General features: G+C 38.3%; 2 protein-coding genes across 3 annotated transcripts in view; both read right to left on the reverse strand.

Annotated features, from left to right (window-relative positions):
• Positions 1-9,506: 9,506 nt before the first annotated feature.
• exo5 (exonuclease 5) lies at positions 9,507-14,810 on the reverse strand. Of its 2 annotated transcripts, none has more exons than XM_084125743.1 (7): positions 14,754-14,810; positions 14,511-14,604; positions 14,266-14,353; positions 13,878-14,131; positions 13,681-13,785; positions 13,420-13,592; positions 9,507-12,420 (listed from the first exon to the last, which is right to left on the reverse strand). In XM_084125743.1, exons 1-7 carry the CDS (start codon positions 14,787-14,789, stop codon positions 11,950-11,952), a joined length of 1,221 nt encoding a protein of 406 aa, XP_083981869.1. In that variant the 5' UTR covers positions 14,790-14,810; the 3' UTR covers positions 9,507-11,949. The 2 variants fall into 2 exon arrangements, with proteins under 2 accessions (XP_083981869.1, XP_083981870.1); XM_084125744.1 differs by having other exon boundaries at positions 14,719-14,806.
• Positions 14,811-16,419: 1,609 nt separating this feature from the next.
• rflnb (refilin B) overlaps positions 16,420-16,643 on the reverse strand; it is a 3,978-nt gene continuing 3,754 nt past the window's right edge. The window contains exon 3 of the mRNA XM_084125745.1: positions 16,420-16,643. This exon is cut by the window's right edge and continues 1,249 nt beyond it. The gene's annotated coding sequence lies outside the window, so the exon portion shown is untranslated.

Genomic DNA, 16,643 nt, shown 5'->3' on the forward strand with positions numbered 1-16,643 from the left:
TACAACTTTTGTAGTCCATTTAGTAAATACAAAAATTTGAATTTTGGTCTTTTTACTCACACAAAGCTATCATATGACTTCAAAAGACTTGGAACCCAGTGCATAAATCTTTTTAATACTTTATAAATAACCATGCATTTATGTTGTATGGAAAGGAGAAGCTTGGACAGTCATTTGTTACATTTTGCAAATGCATATGCAGGATCAAAAACCTTGATGTGAGCTGAATTGCATTATCAAGTCCTTTGGGTCAGCTGTTCTCAGCAAAAAAAAAAAGAAAAAACTCCCTGTTCACAGTCTCTCTCTCTATTACAGTGGTGAAAATATCACAGGCACTGAAACTTCAGCAAATGAAAGCAACAAAAAAAGAAAAAAAAGAAAGAAAGCATAAAAGCATTGGCTTAAAGGGATGATTCAGTATCCAGTGCTGCAGTCAGGGTGACAGAATGAATAACACATCCTCTCCCCATTTTTTTCACAACACAATGAGCGAGATCAAATCATAACCACAAACAGAAAAAAACTTCCCATTAGTTTATCTCACTCATCTGAACGTGCCAGTGAACATGTCAGCTGTCTGCTCCCCAACTGAGTGCTTTTCCTAAATTATTTCTTGGTGCAGTCATGCACTCACGTATATGTCCACAGCGCACTCTCAACTCAACAACTCCTGACTCAGTGACGCACAAATGAAGGGAATGAAATGGCTCTCGCGGTCGATTTCGAACTGAGTCACATTTGCCTTTCACATCATTTCTTCTTCAATGCATTTATACTATGCTGTCATGAAGTGATTAGTTTGTTTTCAAAATACTTTCTGTGGGATTTGACTTTTTGTGCTTTTCGTGCTGTATTTGACTTTCCCGTGTAACTGAGACAGTCTGTCCCTAAAGAGTCACATGCTGCCCTATCTGGTGACAAGCCAAGAGAAACACAGTCCCACAGGACACACATGATGATAAGGCTTTCCCTTGCTCTTCTACCCCAACACTCACACATCAGGCAAACATGATCAAGTGTGACAAGTGAATGTTGTTTTACTGCACTGGCATTTTTTTTCACTTCATTTTAATTACTGTTTTTAGTATAAACAAGTGAAAAATACACTTATATTCAACATACAATACATAAAACAAATCTTAATATCAAATGTAATGGCAGAGATTTTTGACATTTATGAGTGAGTCACTGAATCACTTAGGCTATTCAAACTGTTCATTTAAAATACTGATTCATTTAGGAACGCAATGAGCCTTTAAAAGTGAATCATTTGTTCTTTTAAAAACACTGATTCTCGCATGAGGAAATATATATTCCACTGTTGTGTGCTTCTCAGAGACGTGTGGCGATTAAAAGTGTTGTTGCTTTGTGTGGAATTTTTGTTGGTGGAGCAAAAATAATGTAACTAGCAACATTGTGTCTAAGATGAGATATTGCTTAAATATACACAACTGTTCAAAGGTCTGGGGTCAGTAAGAATAAAAAAGAAGAAGAAATTAATACTTTTATTCAGCAAGGATGCATTAAATTGACCAAAAGAGAGTGACAGTAATACATGGTTATTGTTTTTCAAATAAAGACTGTTCTTTTGCCTTTTCTATTCAACAAAGATGCCCGCAAAAAATGATCATGGTTTCAACAAAAAAATTTCAACTGTGATATTAATAATAAGAAATGTTTCTTAAACACCGTTTTAGCATTTAAGAATGATTTCTGAAGGATATATTGACACTGAAAACTGGAATAATTCAATTTGAAAACTATATTAAAATAAAAAGATTATTTTAAATTGTAATAATATTTCATAATTTTATCATTTTTACTGTATTTTTATTCAAATGCAGCCTTGGTGAAAGACTTAAAGACTAAAAGACTTCTTTAAAGTCCAACCAACCCCAAACTTCTGAATGTATATAGTGTGTTGCATTTAATAATTTCAACAGATTATTCAAACACAATATGAATCATGTCAACCTTTACTAAAAAAAAATCAAACGCTTTTCAACCTCAGTTTAACATTCTGCTTTCCCGTCTTAAGAAGGAAACTACTGAACTCATGCTAAAGGGCAATGGGGCCTCCTAGAAAACGAATCTCTACGTCCATCTCCCTGGCCTTTTAAACAGAGAAATCAACGTCACTTGAAAGCTTCTCTCCCCTCATCTGACGGTGAGGAGGATTTCTAAAAATATCCCCGTGAACACGTCCCCTGTGTACACGCCACTCTTTAACTCCACTGCCTTATGTGTAGTAGGTCGTTCTTAAGATTGTCAGTACAGTACATCGCGCTCTCACTGTAACTCTAACCTCCCTGACACAATTCCCTTTGTCCTTGCAATCTGCTCATCTCAGACTGAGATGGTAAGACTCTCCCTTTCATTTTGTATGGCTCGCACATAAACCCAGAGCCTTCCGGTAAGAGATGTTATAGGAAACTTTGCATGGCGTACTCTAAATTTAAAATAGGATGTGTATGACATCATAGGTGTTAAAGAACTCTCACCAGGCGGCTAATACCTTCTCCCACGGTCCCACCAATCAGCACTCCGATACTAACAGGTGAAATGTGTTAGGACTCATTAGCACAGAACACCATCTGCTTTTCCTGTATATTCCTGTTCTGGGAACAAATAGCAAGCTCTAAACCCCCCACTGCTGGGACAAAGTGACGGACAAAGGCTGAGTCGTCACAGAAACATGCTACTTTAATTGTGATATAGAGAAAAACAAGCCGGTGATGTTTTTAGTTTTAATCACAACCGAAAAGAACATTATGTGTAATTAGTGTTACAGGACCCTTCTGCTAGACAGATGATAACTCGATAGCTTGTTTTGTTCCACTCAGTGGGACACTATGTGGCAAGAGGACAGTACATTCGATCATGGCAGTAATTGCATGAGTGCTGCTGGCAGTAACTCATGCTGTCATAATGGAAAGGAAGCGGCTCCTAATGCACTATAAAACCACATCTGTCTGTTGACACGCAAGTTGAATGAACAAACGATGTGACAACAGCTCCCAATGCTTGTGTTCAAGGTATTTCATTGAGAAACATTAGTGTTCTGAGGAACACTGGTGTCTAAAACACAAACACTGTTTAACTGAAATAATAGCTGCATTTTGGGGGACTGGAGAGGTTTTTATTTCTTCACTGGAAAAAATCTTTACTGGAAAAAAGATATAGCTTTGTGTGAGGAAAACGAACTGGTTTCACAGACATGGTTTAGATTAAGCCAGGATTGGGCCTTATAGGTCAGTTAGGGAATTTAAGTAGCTTTTAAAAATGTATCTTGGAAAAAAAACATTACTGGTGTGCATCTTGAGACAAAACAATGGCATTGACATAAGATATGTCAGTTAAAACAGCTCAAACATGCATTTTAGTCTGGGCCTATTAAAACCAGGGCAGAAAGTTGTTATTGACAGTGCTCACATTCAAATTTAATTTATGCAGTGAATATATGCATATTCAAACTTGGCATGTTTGCAGTTGAAGTTACAAGACCCATCATATGGCTTTATATGACTTGGAATATAGCATGCAAGTAATTTGGGCTATTATTAAGATGTTTTTTGTGATTATGGAGCTTGACAACTCCTGGTCACCATTGACTTTCATTGTATTTAAAGAGCAGTGTGAACATTCTGCTAAACATCTTTTGTGTTCCACTGAATAATGAATTTGGGATTCACAGAATTTAATTCACAGAATTTAAATTTGAACTATCCTTTAAAGTGCTTAATCTAAGCAACAGATCTGTCTAAATGAATGAATCCTATGAGGACACATCTTTAATGTGCTCTATTTGTTCAACTACATTAATTTCATATGCTTTTTTCTACATGATTTGCTCAATTTGTTCTCAGCTTGAATCGCCAAATGTTCTCTGCCAGGCCAAAGTGTGCAGACTCACTATATGAGCATGCTAAAAATAGCAAATGAATTCATATTTTCTCATCTTGCATGAATAAGCAAAATGTGTGTGTTGTGTGTGTTTGACCTAAGAGCAAATTGCCCTTGCCACTACTGAAAAAGTCACCGGTCTAAAATATAAAAATGCAATAATAAGGAACATAAACTTTTTCTATCTTAAATGAGAGTGGCTGTTCATAAACTTTTAAAGATCATCAAAAACTGTGCAAAAAGCAAAAAATTATGTCATCGTCCAGCTCAGTTCTCACTCAGATCAATAAAATTGTTGAATATTAAGGATTCAACAATATTAAATATGTGAAAAATAGGGTTAGGGTTATTTTTCACATATCTTACATTGTTGCAGCACCTCTCTTCTCAGTCTGTCAGTAACGCTCCGTTTAGTTCTGGTCTCTATGAAGACCCTCCTTCCGAAAGGTGCAATGTGCTCTGATTGGTCGGCTGGACCATTGTGTTACCGCGAGTTTCAACACACTTTGGCTGCGTCCAAAATTGCATACTCTCTTGAGTAGGTACTTATTTTGAATAAGTAATTACTTCACAACCACTAAACAAGTACGTTCTATATAGTATGAATGTGTGTTGGATGAATGTAATCTGGACGTACTACATTCGCCATGTTGTCATTATTATGTGACCTACCAGCGTCAGTTATGTTGCTTCACTGCCATTTACAAATCCTCTCCCGTCGCCTCATGGGATAGTAAAGTGTCCATCGTATGCACACCTCAGAAACTCGCCGGAAGAAGTAGGTCATCTGGGTACTTTTTGCTGACTCTTTTAATGAAAACTGTGAATTCGGACATACTTCTTTTGTCACATACTGTTTTTTGCCTACTATATAGTAGGGTAGTATGCAATTTCGGATGCAGCATGTAAAGCAACTCAACCAGGCCTCGTCCCCTTTTTATGAGTATGTATTGTGCAGGAATTACTTAAATGAGGAATATTGTGATATGTATGTTCCCAGAAGAAAACTCAAGAGGCAATTGAGGCATTTCAGGGAGTTCAGAAACAGTGTTTACTGATATGGAGAATACTGTAACTCCCTTTGGAGTGGACTTTGTGCTTAGTAACTTTGCAGACCTTTTTCATGCTCGAACAGCAACATTACACACTAAAGAAAAAAAAGCATAATAGGACCCCTTTATTATTCCAGTTCTGTCCGGACTGTTCTTTAGAAAAGCATGTTATTCCCTAGAACAGTAAGTTATCAAATTGACTTGTGACCTACATAATAAGCTGTTTCTTTCTGTGCCGTGTGACAGAGATAAAGCCCTGTTACAGGGCTTCCTGTGCAGCACAGTCACTGTCAACTGCCATTTCATTAACCCAGCACGTTTCTGAACAGCTCAATTAATCTCTCATGTACACAAGCTTGCATCCTCATGCACAAAAGCACACTTGTGCCACTAATATGCAAACACTCACTCCTACAGTACTTCCCTTGCTGAAACAAACACACACAACTGCACTCACATTCTCTCCTATCTCAGCCCCTGGATCCTGTGTACTTTATTTTGTTTCACTTGGAGTTATTTGTGTCTTCACTAAAGGATTGCTAGTGGGCAATTACTCTATTAGGACAAAATGTGCATGCAACCAGATCTGTAGTTTTAACAGGGTTTGCATGAAGGCACTAATGCACTATAATGGGCCTTGTGCTCTGCCAAAAATGTAAAAGAGTGAATTAAGATGTCCTGTACAGCAAAACAAAGGGGCTGGTATCAAATGTCCTGAATGCATTCAAAACCACAACAGCCCTCTGTGCATGAGCGAAACTGGGTGAAAAAGAGTTTTTCTTAAAATGGGAGCACACTGTACGATTTATAATAGTCCTTTACGACTGTACAAACATGTTCCCCGGTATAAGCCATGTGTCACAGACACTCTTAGTTTCATTATCATGGACTTTTAGTTTGTTTTCACCAGTTTCCTGTCTTTGAAGTTTTTGAACACCTGCCATCGAGCCACCTGCTGGACCCTAGAGAGTTACATCACTATCGCACTATGGATAGATGGGTCCCCTTTCACAGTGGGCGAAGCAGAGGATGACAGCAGCCTCGTTCAGCCACACCTTGCAGAAGTCTCGCAGCCAGACCCAGACCTCATCCCACCATCACCCAGCACCACAGAGACGACGCCTGAGCCCCCCGCAGACGGACAGCATCTGCCCGCCGCGAGTGAGCCGTGACGACAACGCCAACCATCACCCTGGAGCCGATGCCCCAAAGGGAGTCTGACCAGGGGTGTGAGCCGGCAACCATCGTACCAGTGGGAGTCTTGGTGGAGCTTGAGACTGAGGACTGTTTAATAGACTGGGACTCGGAGGTACTACTTCCCACCCTTCCCCACCCTGAATCTTATGTACTACCATCATCTGTGCCTTCATCACCGCTGGTTAAGCCCAGCATAATGACTGTATTTTCACCCTGTATAGACAGTGAATTATCATCTTTGATCCCACCCAACCTCCCTCTCCCACCTCCACTACAGATCTCTGCCAGTCCCTCAGCCCTGCCTCAGTTGGTTTCCTGCAGTCCTTTGTCTTCCACCGCGACGCCTTGCGGCTCTACCTCCGGCAGCTGTTCCCTTAGCTCCACCTCGGCCCCGTCGACCTGTCCGCGCCGCCTTGGCTCCTCCCACCCTTGGCTCCTCCCACCCTTGGCTCCACCAGAGATCCTTGGCATTTCGGCTCCACCAGGCTCCCTTGTCCCTCCGGCTTTCACCTTGGTCAGCCATCACCATGTCTGCGCTGCGGACTTATGAACCATTCGAGGGGCTCCGGCTCTCCACCCCTTTGGCTCCAGTGTGCTTCACCCTCCCTCCGGCTACACCTGGGTCCTCTGTCGCACCGGCTCAGCCTCGGTCCTCGGATATTCCGGTTACACCTCGAATGCTCGTCGTCACACCTCGCCTTGGTCTTCAGAGCCAACGGTGTCACTCAGGCCCATCAGCTCTCCATCTGCACCCTGGGATCCCCTAACATCGCATCTGTCTCCATCGGCCATCCCGCGGATGTCGTCTGCCATGTCAACACCTTGGCTTCTACCTCCATCGACTCCACCGTGGGCTGTCGTCATAACTGCACTCTGGGTCTGCCAAATCTGGCCACTCATCCTGTCACCACCTTGGATGCTCCCACCATCTGCTCCTCCGTGGGTTCTCTGCCATTCTATCTGCCTGTTATTACCAGCCCTTCGCCTACTCCTCGTCCTCCAAAGCCACCACCCTCCCTCCCTCATCTCCTGTTTGTCTCTGTTTTGGTTACGGCATGAGGTCGTGCCTTCTGGGGAGGTGCGTTAAGTCACAGACACTCATTCTTAGTTTCATTATCATGGACTTTTAGTTTGTCTTCCTTTGTTCAGTTTTCCCACCACTCTTTAGTTGTCATGGTAACAGATATGATTAGTTTTCAGTTCAGCTGTGTGTCATTAATTACCCTCATTTGCCTTGCTATTGAAGTTGCTGTGTTTGTATCACCCATTGTCCGGTCACGTTTCCGCATACCGGTTGGTTTCTTTTGCTCATCTTGTTTGTATTACCTTCTGAGTGGATTATTAAAGATGGTATACCTGATCTTCATCTTCATCGTGTGTTGCTTGCAACCTTTGGTGACACCATGTCGTGTTTTATGTCATCAATCACGCACATTTGGTGAGGGAAGCTTGTTTTACACCACTGAATAAAAAAATAAAAAAGTTAATTGTGACCTTTTTTTCCCCTCAGAATTGTGAGTTTATATCCCACAATTCTGACTGCAAGTTTATACACTGTCCGCCCAAAAAAAGGTTTTGTTTGGATTCAAATAGGCAAATGCTTAAGAGTCTATGATTGGATAATTTTTGCATTTGCAGTGATTATTATGTTTCTAGCATGTTATATGTTTGGCAACAGTTCTTTTAACTCTAATTGATGAGTGTGTAGCTTTTCATTTCTTAAACAACCATCTAGGAAGACAGATCACGGCCATATACCAGGATGGCTCAAATTGCCAATACAACATCTTGACCAAAAATGCATGCACCTCTTGATGGAAAACCATCACAATATTTTGTTCCATCAAGAGGTGCATCAATTTTTTATCAAGATCTTGTATTGACAATGCAAGAGTCAAGCACTCTGTATAGTCTACTCCAGCACCAAAGACTTTCAATGAAAATAAGGTCTGGACTCAGAGCTGCCAATTCATGTGAAAATTCTTCATGCTCCCTCCCAACCACTCTGTGACAATTTGAGCCTGATAAATCTGGAATTTGGCCATGATACGTTTTCCAACATGGTTGTTTAAGAAATGAAAAGCTATACACTCCATCAGTTAGAAGAACTGTTGCTAAACATATAAAATGCTAGAAACATAATAATCACTGCAATAATGATCCAAAAATACATCAATCGTAATTGCATCATCAGGTTCGGCACTCCTGTTGGTTTTTGATTTGATGGTTGTGAAAGGAGAAGTCACACTGCAGTACTGTGCCACAAATCTTCTGACACTGCCAAAATTTCATCGGAAGTAAAATTTGATTGCAACAGACATTAATCGGCTGTTGGCGAACGTCAAACTAGCGATCCAAAGACTTCAGATTTTGGCCTAGAATCAGAGGAATCTTTTAGGATTGTCAACATTTGTCTCAGACGGTCAAATCGTGACCAAAATAGTACAGTGTGAAGTGTGAACCCGGCTTTTTTTATTGAGTTATTTGGGCATTTCATACTTATTTTAGCAGCAATTCATCAAATTCATTGTTTTAGATAGCAAAATATAATATGCAAGACTTTTTTCTAAAAAAAATAACACATTCTTAGGATACTGTTGAAGTTACTTTTAGCCAGTTGCACTACTTTTATCACATTAACTCTGGACACACAGTTTAACAACTAAAAGTGAGAAAAAAAGACATTTACAAGAGTCTATGTTTGAGAACTGCACTGAAATACTGTAACACTTGCTTTTCTCGCAACCCTCTTCTCCCTTCCTCCAGCTCCCTCAGCAGTACTCATATTTCATTATATTATCACAGTGATGACGTCAGTGTTATTAGGCCCTTGTGCTCAGATTCTTAAATCACATGCAGCAGATTCCAGTCGAACCACAGTGTATGGCTGATCTCTGGGATTAAAGAGTCAGACATTGAGACAGAGGTGTTTTAGTCAGTTGACTAATGATGACAGTGAGATTGGGGTTGTGGACAGCTGCTGGTTGGGTCCAAAGACATCCTCATGTTTTGCTTTAGCTTAAAGAAGCCTGTGGGTTTCAATTTCTCCAGATCGGGATCATTTGACCATGTGGGGATCTCCACACTGAGCAGGGTGGAGCTGAATTCTGGCTCGGTTACATTATTGCGGCAGCAGACCGCTGTCACTCTGTAATGAGATCTGCGTCACAGGCTTACACTTTTAATGGATTTTCTGCATAGTTTGTAGTCTATTCATCATGCATTATTTTAGTTTCTTTATTTTTCCAGTTCCTTCTAAGAAGATGTATCATGAATACACTCAAGTAAACAACCTTAAGCATTTGTTTAGGCGAATAAGTTATCAAGTTAATAACAAGTCTGGGTCATACTTACTTAAATTAATACATTTACTCAGAAAGCGTGCAATAACTTGCAAAAGAAATCCTGAAAAACATGCATCATCGTTTTCACAAAAATATTAAACACAACTGTTTTCAATAAGAAATATTACTTGAGCACCAATTCTGCATATTAGAATGATTTCTGAAGGGTCATGTGACACTGAAGACTGGAGTAATGATGCTGAAAATTCAGCTTTACCATCACAGGAATAAAGTACATGTTAAAATATAAAACAATTATTTTTAATTACAATAATTTTTCACAATATTACACAATTTACTATATTTTTTATCAAATAAATGCAGTCTCGGTGCCCATAAGAGACATCATTAAAAAAAATCTTACCGACCCCAAACTTTTAAATGGTATATAATTATTCTTTTAGAATATATTACATTTTAGACAATATTGAACTGTGATATAGGTGAGATTCACCTTATGGTAGAGGAATCATTTGCCTACAGGGAATTATGTAACCAATGTGATGACATTCATCAATGCAAGATATCACAATGCAAAACGAATGATTCCAAAGTCCTGACAAATTTATTCCTGCATTAGTTCCCATGCACTGCACACTCATGAATATTAATTCAATCACCCCATGTGTTTGCACTTAATTTTACACATCATTTAACCCTTTTCTAACAGGATAGGAAAATCAAGAATGGAGCCTTTTAACTTCTTTTTGTCTGTGCCTTAATGCAATCATTCAGAGACCCTATGTTGGGTGTCCTATTGATCAGGGAAGGCAGGAATTGAGTTTGGTGCAAATCAGTGATCAAGACAAACAGAGCATGAACAATTGGGCCACATTAGTGTAGGATGGCTCCTCTGTCTGCCAGGTGACAGGAGTTTACAAAGGCTGAAGTGAAGTGCTGAAGCACTTTACTAGAGACTGAGTGAGTGGGAGTGCTTTTAAGAGCGTTGAATGAGGGGTCATTAGCGCCTGAGTGACTTCATCAGACCAGACGGTACTGCAGGTTCCAATAGCCGCTGTGTTAAGGAAGATGGCATGCTTTAATGCAGACATGAGCAAACACAGCACAGGGTATGGCTCTTTTAGCCTGTTGACTAGATTAGAACAGACCACAACCAACACAATCTAATAGCGGCTGCTCTTAGCCTCTTGGCTGTTTGATGCATGCCATGAGCATGTGCAATGCTGGGTAAAATCATTACTGCTACCAAATCAGAGCGCAGATTCTTCTCTATTAAGATTTCAGTCAGTTGTGTGCTGATCATGAGTTTAGCAATAGGGAAAAGAGAGAGTCAATTAATTATTAAAATTAACAAGCCTCCAGAGCCTCCAAACTTATGCGCCATGCAAAGGCACAGATCTTAACCAACAGCCTAGGAACAAACTCAAACATTTGTGCATTGAATTTAAAGACTGACTTAAGTATTTGTGTGTTGGTGTGTGATTTAGGTTCACATGGAAAGCACCCTGACGAAGTGTGTGGCCTCTTTTAAATGCCAGATGTGTCATTCCTAGTCTGACAGTGTCATATTGATAACAAGGACATGCTCCAAGGCCTGCGCTCAATGACGACATGTGAAGAAAAACAGTGCTGATGAAATTTCGTGCCCAAATAAACAAGCATCTCTGTATCAACACAAGTGTATCATTATGACATTATGAGAGATCTGCTAATCAAAATATGGCATTTCCAATATTTGGCACACCGCATCACTGATTTCATATTAGCAATAACTGTCAAATACAAACTGATAATGTCTTAGTTATCATATTATCATCTTACAGAAATGACTCAACATTCTAAACCTTTTTTTTTTTTAAGTTTTTTTTACCTAATTATTAATGGTAAAATAGCACCATCTAGTGGCACATATTCCATTATAAAATAGAAACATTATGAGATGTTTTGAAAGTGACAAACATTATATAAATCATAATTTATTTAGTTAGGGATTAACTAACGAATGCACAAATAATTATTATTTAGCTATTAATAACTTAGTAATACATAATGGCTAAGGTTAATGATGTACATCTTTGTTTTAAAACAAAATTACAGAACAATAGAAGTTCTATATATATAATTTGCTCACTTTAAATGTATTATATATTGATTATATTGGCCTCCCTTGACTGAAGCCATAAAAGTTCATTTAAGTTCATTGAAAAGCACATCTAAGTGGGCTAAAATTATTAATGTACACAAAGAAAGCTTTCAGCTTGCTTCCATTAAAGCCATTCTAATCCAAAAATTGCATTATGGATTAAATATTGCATTATGAATCCACAACGCATCACTCACACAGTCATTATAGAGTTGCACAATAACATTCACATCACATCATTATTTAAAAACTGAAATAGAACGCATACGACAATTATAAAAGTATAAAACTTGAAAGCTTAAAATATGACAAAAGTCGCCACATATTGTATCAACTGTAAAATGCTAAATCATGAGCAAGAGCTAGCATGAGCTGCTTGTTGGTCAGATACTTGAAATCTATTCTTTTTCCAATCACAAGTCTGTTCATACAGGCATGATGTACATTTCCAGGCCTCCTCTATGTCCACCCCTTTGGGTTCCCTCTGGCCTGTCCAGTAGGCCAGATAACCCTGAAGCTCTGCCTGTAGTTGAGCTTCATTGAAAGGAGCGACTCTGGTCCCAATGGGTCCACTAGAGCCTTGGTGATAGTATTCAAGCTGAAGCAGGTCAATGCATGGAAGATCAGAACATGACACAGTTATTAGTAGGGCATCAACCAGTTCCTCAAAGGTAGTCACCTGAACCCCAATGCTTTTAGCATGGGCCTGGACTCCCGCTCCAAGCACTTGAGTTGGACGCAGTTTAAGGTGATTTAAAATATGGTCTTTCTTCACTTCCCCTCTCACCAGTCCATCAAATAGCAATTTATACAGGCCCACCTAAATAACAGATGGACAGTTTAAAAAACAGATGCAAAGATCCAATATATATATATATATATGGTCAATGGTGCATTAGAGTGTGCATAATAAAGAAAAGATAAGGGAAGAAAAATCTGTGCCAAGTTCTTAGAAATGCACTTTTTGTATTCATGTTGGTTTCATATGATTTTGAGAAAAAAATTATGCCATTTTCCTAATTTTAATGTATTTTTCATGGTAAAAAAAAATATATTTCTATAAAAATCATCAATTATGAATTCAGTTTTGGGGAGTCAAACCACGTGATTTTGCTGGTTGCACATGACTTCGATTTAGCAGACATAATTTGTTCAAATATTTGTAACGGTTTTGTTAAAAGATATATTTTTATCAGTGTTGTAAACTGAAAATAAAACTGAAACTATTAAATATAATTTTTGGTAATTGAAATTAGGCTGAAATTAAATAAAATAAAATATGAAAAAGTATAACATGAAAATTAGAAACGGAGAAAATTAGAAACTGAAATAAATACATTTAAGATAAAGTACTAAAATGACATACTAAAACTGAAATAAAAATAAATTAAAGCTGATAGAAATAATTAAATTAAAATTAAAGATTTTTTTCTACTAAGAAATAATAATAAAAGATTACACCAAGCTACTTAATATTTCATCACTAGAATTTCATTCTTTCATGAGGATTTTTTATTATTCTTATGATATTAGGACAGTTGTATCACCCTGACATTTTTTACTTTATAATTTTCAACAACAAAAAATATCATGCTCTTTATAGAAAATAGAACAATTTGTATTCAGGTCATTATAATATTGTCGTTGTTTTTTTGTAAATAAATGAATAGATAAGCGTCACATCATTGACCCTCACTATATGGCCAAATGTATATGGAAACAGGGAAGTCCAGGGAAAACAAGGCAGCTGTGCACAAAAGCACAGTGCAATCATTAACTGCTGCATCATGATGACCTGTAATAAATAACTCCAACTCACCTGTAAGCAGTTAACTTTATCTTGTGCAGAAATAGGCATGGAGTTGTGTTTGCGTGTCTTAAGCTCATTTAGGACTAGCTCCCCCTTCTGGTTATACATCAGTTCATCAATGACCCCCATGAAAAAAACACCTTCCTGCACACCAAACACAGGGAACTCTCGCACACGCTCCCCTGAAATAGGATGTTTGAGAATTACATGTTTATACTTCATCTAAGTACCAAAACAATACCTCAAATTATTTCTACACTGTCAACACACCTGCTTCTAACCGTGAAATCATGTGTAACATGTTGAGAAGTTTGATGGCTTCTGCATCCTCTCTAGTCCGGATATCTATAGGGACAACGTTCTGTATCTCCAGTTCTGGAGATGAAAGGCATGGATGGAATTACTGAATATGCATGATACATTATGTTGCACAAAGTATTGAAAGCCAATGCAGTTTATTACATCACCTCTTGATAAATGTATTTTTGCTCCGATTTGCACCTCAGTCCGTTGCAGGTCTTTTCTTTTGAGATATGGCTTCAAAAGACTGTAGACGGTCTTCATCTCACACCAAGACTGGTCACACAGGAGAGTCACACTCAGATGCCGCTTGTGGAAGCGTTGCATTGGGCTGAGGCTGTTTTCATGGAGGCTCTTTCTCTTTAAACCCTGCGCATCATCAGTTTTTACTGCTTCTTGCCCCAAAGCCTCTTTGTTATGCCTGAAAAGTAGAAGAGCATTATGTTATTATGTGACAACAGCAAAGAAACAACATGTTGCAGAATGACGTGGGTTGCATGTCGGCACACAATATCTAGAAACATTTTTTCTCTAAGCATCACACAAAAGACTTACTTGTACACTGATGAAGTGGGCACCCTGGGAAGGTTGAAGTCCACTGAGTGTTCACAATCAGTTTCTCTACTGAGAGGACGCTGGGGATCTAAAGAGACAGAGAGAAAAAATAATGTTTACGTGTATAAAACCTAACAACAACATACAAGTTGTATCTCATGTTTCTTTCAGTGGAAAGAAACACAGATATTTATACAAACAAATGAACAAAGAAAATAGACAGTGAAAATTACACGATATTTTACCGATGCTTTGTTGCTCGCAAGCGATGTTGAGAAATTCTGAGTCGCTAATGTCATCCCAGTCGTCGAGCAGTTGTTGTGATCCAGAAGCATCCATCTGAAAACGAAAATAAAGTAATTTTCAGCTCATTTTAATCTTCACACCAATATTGCAGGAACAGGTATAAAATAAACACGCCATTAGTTCTTATATTTGGCATAGATGTTTTACATTATATTGCGTAGTTTGGATTAGTTACGACATACTAGTAGGAAGCGGTAGGAAGTATGCCAAATTAACATCCCGCCCCGTCAACATCAACAAATGTATTCGATTGGCTACTGCTCCATGTAGCCCCACCCACTTATACGTTTCGCTAGAAACGTATCCGATTGGATACCAGTGTCAAATGCTTCTAATAAAAACAGACGTTTGAGTCTCTAAGCGAAGAACAGTTCCCACGAATTCCCACGTCACGATATTTAAAAATTACACATTTGAACATGATATTAAATGAAAAATAAACCATTATAAAATCATATGCATTTACACTTCTAATAGGAAATACTGGATGGTTGCCATAAAGTATCGTATGTTTAGCGTAAACAGTGAGCCACGGAAAGGAATGGCGTTTTTGACGTCCCGTAGTCAGTTGTAGTTGTTCTCTCTATTTGAATAAAAACAAAAGATGGCAAACTGACACTCCAAATATACGACTAAAGTTATAAAGAAAACAATTTATCAAGAAACATAACTGGATCATTACATGTCAGGTCAGAACATCTCATTCGCATTCTAATGATACAGGTGGGTAGGAAAGACGGTGTATAGCCACTAGTTTTACACTAATTTAACATAATGATCTAAATCACAGGTCTCATGAAGTTGTAAGAGTTAAAAACTATAATAAAATATAAATTATTTTAAAATAACACTGGACATTGTTACCTTCACAGTTATCACAAGAGGATTAAGTTAACACTTCATTGGAAAACAACACTAGATGAATTACCTATGGACCAGAGCCAAAAGTCTAAAACAACACCTGAGACCATGAGAAAGCTGAAGAACAGTCCTGGAGATCATACATGCTCACAGAAGACCAGAAAAAAGTCCAAAAAAGGGAGTCAACGACACAAAAATGCAATGGTATCCTCAGCCAGGCCCAACAAACCTAAAAAGACATCCATGAGCCAGTCCCAGGAGAGTCTGAGATGGGTGGGAGAGCTGGCCGACCCTGCGGAGGAAGAAGAGAGGATTGAGATTTATAAAGCCAACAGAAGGAAGCGCTATTTGGACTCAAGAACATTTAATCAAGAGCTTGCCCTGAATTGACAGCCAGTAAAATATTGTAGTTCTTGCATTTAAACTTAAAAAAGAAATGTATGTATATTTATTATACATAAAGCTAACTTATAGCCTATACATTTTAAAATAGCTGCATTCATATTGTTTAGGAGTAAAATGCTTTTAAAGTGATAGTTCACCCCCCAAAAAACTAACATTTTGTTATCATTTACTCACCCTCAAGTAAACCAGTATGAGTTTCATTCTTATCTTGACCACAAAAGAAGATATTTTGAACAGTGTTGGCAACCACAGTTGACAACACCCACTGACTTCCACGGAAAGTGGAAACTATGGAAGTCATAGCTTGGAAGTCAACTATATCCTACTATGGAAGTCAGTGGGTGCCATTAACTGTCAATTTGAGCGTGAGCAAGTAAGGTTTTTCACCCATTTTTGGGGTAACTATCCCTTTAACATCTGACCTCTAATACTTACTTTCACCTCTAGGGGGCTCTCGAGTACAACAAATGAGAAGATCACTAGTTGCACTACTTTGTATTTGAAGTAGGGTCTTGTTTTCTAGCATGATGCAAACATTAAGGAAAATGCACATTACATTACATTACAATAAAAACCAACATGTCACTTTAAATAATGAATTTATTTCATTTTAATATCCATCTTAACGTAAACATTAATAGAATCAGAGTTAAAAGAATTAAAATAATTGTACACAGCACAACTACAGATTTTAAAAGCCAGCACATTTGTGTCACTCACTCAATCAATAACTGCACAGAATAAAAGGGAATTAAAACAAGAAGAAATAAATAGAGAATAAAAACATTTTTAAACTGAAGTGCTGT

This window comes from Abramis brama (genome assembly GCF_963993115.1).
Source record: "Abramis brama genome assembly, chromosome: 10".
Taxonomy (NCBI): Eukaryota; Metazoa; Chordata; class Actinopteri; order Cypriniformes; family Leuciscidae; genus Abramis; species Abramis brama.

What these genes read in the sequence shown, in the direction of transcription:
- exo5 (XM_084125743.1), bottom strand. Translation starts at nt 14,789, where the DNA reads ATGTTAATTTGGCATACTTCCTACCGCTTCCTACTA. An exon ending in CCCACTTCATCAGTGTACAA is followed by an intron (nt 14,132 to 14,265) that starts GTAAGTCTTTTG and finishes TCTACTTTTCAG; the next exon opens with GCATAACAAAGAGGCTTTGG. An exon ending in AAAAATACATTTATCAAGAG is followed by an intron (nt 13,786 to 13,877) that starts GTGATGTAATAA and finishes TTTCATCTCCAG; the next exon opens with AACTGGAGATACAGAACGTT.